The 5,358-nt window shown below is 38.1% G+C and overlaps 2 protein-coding genes across 2 annotated transcripts; one reads left to right on the top strand and one right to left on the bottom strand.

Annotated features, from left to right (window-relative positions):
* Positions 1 to 239: 239 nt before the first annotated feature.
* LOC122591606 lies at positions 240 to 1,418 on the bottom strand. Its single transcript, XM_043763866.1, has 2 exons — positions 1,368 to 1,418; positions 240 to 1,238 (listed from the first exon to the last, which is right to left on the bottom strand). Exons 1-2 carry the CDS (start codon positions 1,416 to 1,418, stop codon positions 240 to 242), a joined length of 1,050 nt encoding a protein of 349 aa, XP_043619801.1.
* Positions 1,419 to 4,511: 3,093 nt separating this feature from the next.
* On the top strand, positions 4,512 to 5,012 carry LOC122591607 (secreted RxLR effector protein 161-like). The gene has a single exon (XM_043763867.1). The coding sequence runs from the start codon at positions 4,512 to 4,514 to the stop codon at positions 5,010 to 5,012; it is 501 nt and encodes a 166-aa protein (XP_043619802.1).
* The last annotated feature ends 346 nt before the right edge of the window (positions 5,013 to 5,358 follow it).

A 5,358-nucleotide genomic window follows, 5' to 3' on the forward strand; every position in this document is an offset into this window, starting at 1 on the left:
TTAATTATGTGTAAATTACATGTATATTCGATGCTTTTTTTGGGTAAAAGGGATTACCCTGTTTAAGCTTTTATACCAACAACAATATAAACAGTACAAACCAAGTAGTGTGGCATAGTACCACATAAATTTCCTTCCACAACATGCTGTGCAGGGTTTATCAAGCTAAAGTAGCAAAAGAATAGGAACCAAATACAACCAGCAATACTAGTGCAAGAATATAACTATACTAAGCCATCCTATGCGCCAATGTCCAATAAGAGTGATCTTGGCACTTTCCAATCTTCTAGCAGTTTTTTCAACTTTTCTCTACCTTTAAACTTTATAGTCACTAACCGTAACCGAACTGTATCAACAATAGCTTTGATTAATTGCTCTGGAGGACGCTGATTGTTAGTGAACATGTGGTTATTTCTCTCTTGCCAAACAAAGTAGACGGTAGCAGCCAATGCAAGTCTAGCAATCACACTAGTAGCTGAATTGCTTTTAGAAAGAGGAAGCAAGATTGCCAAAATATCCTCCCATCGTTGAGAAGAGTTCGCCAAGCTTGTCAAATGCTTAATGCCTATCCAAACTTGAGCTGAGTAAGAGCACTCAAAAAACAAATGAGAATGTGAATCCGGACCTGTTTTGCGCAAAGAACAACAAACAAGGTTATGATTAGTTGCACTCCCTACATCCCATGGTTTCAGCCTGTCATGCGTCTTTAGCTTTTTCTTCATCACTAGCCATAACAAAAAGGAGTGTCGTGGTATACATCTTGAGAACCACACAAGGTTAACCCAACCGACTTCAGGCCCCTTAATACGAATGGTGTTCCAAACAGAAGAGGCCGAGTATGGGACCTCATTTCCAGAACCATCACACCAAATTAGCTTATCATGAATTACATTATTTATCACATGAACCTTGTAATTAATAAGAACAGGAAATAGGTCATACCACGCAGCCGACCATTTCCAAGTACCCTCAGAGATAATATCAGCAACCTTATCTTGCAAAGAAAAACCAGCCCTAGCAATCTTTCTAGGCGAGATAAACCTGATCAAAGGACCATCTTGGTCCCATTTATCATGCCAAGCCAAAGTAGTTTTACCATCACCAATTTTTGAACTAGCAAAAGGACGTACAGACTGTCTTAACTGCAAAAGTTTATGCCAACCCCATGAAATACCAGCCCGGGATGGAACTTCCCAAAAGCTACGCCCCCTCAACTTATACGAATGAACCCACTTAACCTATAAGGAGTGTCTGTCATTAAGAAGTCGCCAAATGAGGGAACACATCAGAGATTTATTAACATCAGATATGCGTTTAATACCCAACCCACCCTCATACTTTGGGAGGCAAATGGACTTCCAAGCTACCTTAGCTTTGCCTTTAGATAAAACCCCTTGACTCCAAAGAAACCCACACATTTTCTGTTCTAATTTAGAAATAATACGTGCCGGAAGAATGAATACAGATGCCCAATAAGTATGTAATGAAAAGAGCACCGAATTTACCAATTGTAGTCTCCCCGCAAAAGATAGAGTTTATTCCTCCGGTTGTTAATACGATTCTCCATTCTTTCAACAAGAATGGCACAGTCTTGATAAACTAACCTGGTGGAATTTAATAGGACTCCAAGATAACGAATAGGCAAAGTCCCAACCTCAAATTGCGTCAGTTCCATAATAGCATGTTTAACCTGTGTAGAAACATTAGAGAAAAAGACCGTACTTTTTTGAATACTTGGAACTAACCCAGAGATGTCAAAAAAAGAATTCAGCCGATCAAGAATCATCTTGGCTGAATTGTAATCACCATGAGAAAACAGAAGTAAATCATCAGCAAAACAAACACTAATAATCTGTTCTTTTTCGCATCTATAGTGAAACTTATACTGGGATTCCCTTACCGCCCTTTGTAACAATAAGGATAATACTTCCATAACAAGTGTAAACAAATAAGGTGACATCAGGTCTCCCCATCTTACACCCCGTTTTCCCCGAAAGAAACCATGCAAATTCTCATTAATAGCAATAGAGAACGACGGTGAACACTCCATAATCAAAGCTACCATTTTTGGGTGAAAACCAAAACCGAGTAAAGCCGTCCTCAGAAAACTCCAATCAACTGTATCATAAGCTTTTTGTATCTCTACTTTAAAAGCACACCTGGGCGGACCCCTATCTAAATGATAACCATGCATGAGTTCTTGGGTAAGCATAATATTATCAAAAATGCTTCTACCAGGGATAAAAGCCGACTGATTGATGCTAACGATATCATCAAGTCCATCTTTCAATCTGTTGGTCAGGATCTTACTAATACATTTATAAACATTACAATAGGATATAGGGCGAAAATCATTAATGAATGTAGGATTATTGACCTTTGGGACCAATGCTATGTATATTCGATGCTTTGATGGTATTGTTAGTGATTTCAGGCTTAGAACAAGTAAAATGGTTAGATACGGCTTTTGGATGACTTAAAGATGCATTAGGATGGTTTGTGTACAAGTACAAGAAGGAACGATATAAAAATCACATGTTTTGCTGAATAATAGGAGGAATGCGTCGCACCTGGACCTTGGTGCATCGCATAGAGTGATCAGGAAGTTGGATAAAATTGAGCTGGAGCAAGGTGCGGCGCACCAACTCCTTGGTGCGTCGCATAGAGTGATCAGGAAGTTGGATAAAATTGAGCTGGAGCAAGGTGCGGCGCACCAACTCCTTGGTGCGTTGCATATCGGGCAACTTTGGAATTTGGAAACAAGGCAGGTGCGCCGCACCTGAAGCTTGATGCATCACACCTGTATGTCGGTTCAGTAAGGGTTTTTCGTAACACTATAAATACAAGACGAAAACCCTCCCATTCGACACACATTCACTTTCAGTCGATTTTAGGGTTCTTTGAGGCACTTTTCAGCAGCTTTTACGTTCTCCAAGTTCTAAGGGTTGCTCGAGGGATTCAAGGCATTCAAACATCGATTTTCTTAGCTTTTCATTGTCTTTCACACGTTGGTACAAGATGTTTACTCTTTCTTTTGCTATTTGTTATTTATTTATGATTATGTCTAGCTAAATACCTTCATCATCCACTGAGATGAAGCGATACAAAGACGATGGTTGCATAGTTTTTAATCCAAGTTGATTTTCATTAACGTTGTGTCGTGATCTTGATGAATTGTTTTCTTGTTCTATATTATTATGTTTGTTGGTGATATTTATATGCTTTGTCGATTGTGTCGGAAGTACATAAGTATGATTTCAATTATTTGTCTATGAGTAATTGGTGCTAGGTCATGGAGTGATAGTAAACGGCATAGTAATTATAGGAAACGATTTGTTAATTGGGGTTAATAGTTGATGGTGTCACATTAATTTCAAATAGGCATAATTGTTAATACTTAGCCAAAACAAATTAATTAATTAGGGTAAATCTTATTAAACGTTGGTGGTGTCGTTTTTCTAGAATTGATCTAGTTAGTTAATGGAATTGAATAGAGTTATAAGTTTGTTGGCCCACCAAGTGAGTTCCTTTGTTCAAATCTAGGTTACTTGTCAAAATATATGGATTGGGTCTTAATTTAAATGCAACCGGTGTTAATGTATCATGGAGTCGAAAGTGGATGATCTTTTAATCTTTATTGATATTAAACAATTCTCTTTTCGATAAATTCTTCGGAACTTCTAACTTTTTTTTAATAAACTAACTTTTCAAAAGATTCAAGTGACAGGAGTCCAAAAATCCAACCTTTTCTTAACTACTTAAAACTCGCTTGCTTTTTATTAGTCTCTGTGGAACGATTGTAGACTTACTTTGAACTATATTGCATACGAACGGGTGCACTGCCCGATTGTGTGTAGTAATCTAGACAAAGTATTTCTAGATTTTAATTTAACTAGATTTTTACACATCATGACACGTAATAAAGCTCGGCTAGTTGTTCAAGGTTTTGCTCAACAGGAAGGGTTGGACTACACTGAGGTGTTTGCACCGGTTGCTTGGCTGGAAGCTATTCGTCTATTTCTAGCTTTTGCTGCTTTCAAGGACATTAAGGTATATCAATTGGATGTCAAGAGCGCATTCTTATATGGTACTGTCCAGGAATTAGTGTATGTTACTCAACCGCCAGGGTTTGAAGATCTAGATCATCCTGATAGAGTCTATCGACTGACTAAGGCTTTGTATGGATTACATCAAGCTCCCAGGCATGGTATGAGAAGCTGTCAAAGCATCTTCTTGAAAATGGATTTGAGAAAGGATTGATCGATAGTACGTTATTTAAAAAATGGAAGGGAGAGGATTTCCTATTTGTACAAGTTTACGTCGATGACATTATTTTTGGGTCATCAGACGAAAAGATGTGCAAGGAATTTGAGCAGATCATGAAAGGGACATTTGAGATGAGCGCTATGGGAGAGATGAATTTCTTTTTGGGTTTGCAAGTTGAACAGAAAAAGGATGGATTATTCATTCATTAAACGAAGTATGCACAAGATATTTTGAAACGATTTGTAATGGAAGATACTTCACCAATGGATACTCCCATACAAAAGAACCATCAACTTGGAATGTTTTCTCTTAATGATCCAAAAGTTGATCATACTCGTTACAGGGCCATGATAGGTTCTTTGATGTACCTTACGGCATCAAGAACAGACATCATGTTTGCGGTTTGTTTGTGTGCGCGTTATCAGTCCTGTCCCAGGGAAAGTCACATGAAAGTTGTTAAGCGAATTCTTCGCTACCTCAAAGGGCAACCAATGCTGGTTCTTTGGTATTCGATTGGGGGAGACTTTGAGTTCGTGGCTTATACAGATGCTGACTATGGAGGCTGCAACTTTGATAGGAAATCGACTTCAGGTGGATGTCAGTTCTTAGGGGGGAGATTGGTTTCTTGGCAATGTAAGAAGCAGACTCCTGTTGCGATCTCGTCTTGCAAGGCAGAATACATAGCAGCTGGTGGATGTTGTTCACAGGTTCTATGGATCCAGCAACAGCTGCGTGATTACGGTTAGAATTTCCTTTGTACTCCCATAAAGATAGATAATGAATCCTTTATATCCATTACCAATAATCCTGTTAAGCACAGTAGAACTAAGCACATAGACATAAGGTTTCATTTTATAGGTGATTGTGCTAAAAAGAAATTAGTAGTCCTAGAAAAGGTGTCGAGTGACTTTAATTTAGTTGATCTGTTCACTAAGTCTTTCAACCGAACTCATTTCGAGTTCTAGTCCAATTGATTGGAATGAGAAATCTATAATGATAGTGTCTCTCAACAGGAACTTTGTAAAATTTGTTAGTGTTTTGTGTCATCTTGTATGTGTGTCTATTAGAGTCTAAAAAACAAAATAAAAAATG

The sequence above is a fragment of the Erigeron canadensis genome, chromosome 3, assembly GCF_010389155.1.
Source record: "Erigeron canadensis isolate Cc75 chromosome 3, C_canadensis_v1, whole genome shotgun sequence".
Lineage (NCBI taxonomy): Eukaryota > Viridiplantae > Streptophyta > Magnoliopsida > Asterales > Asteraceae > Erigeron > Erigeron canadensis.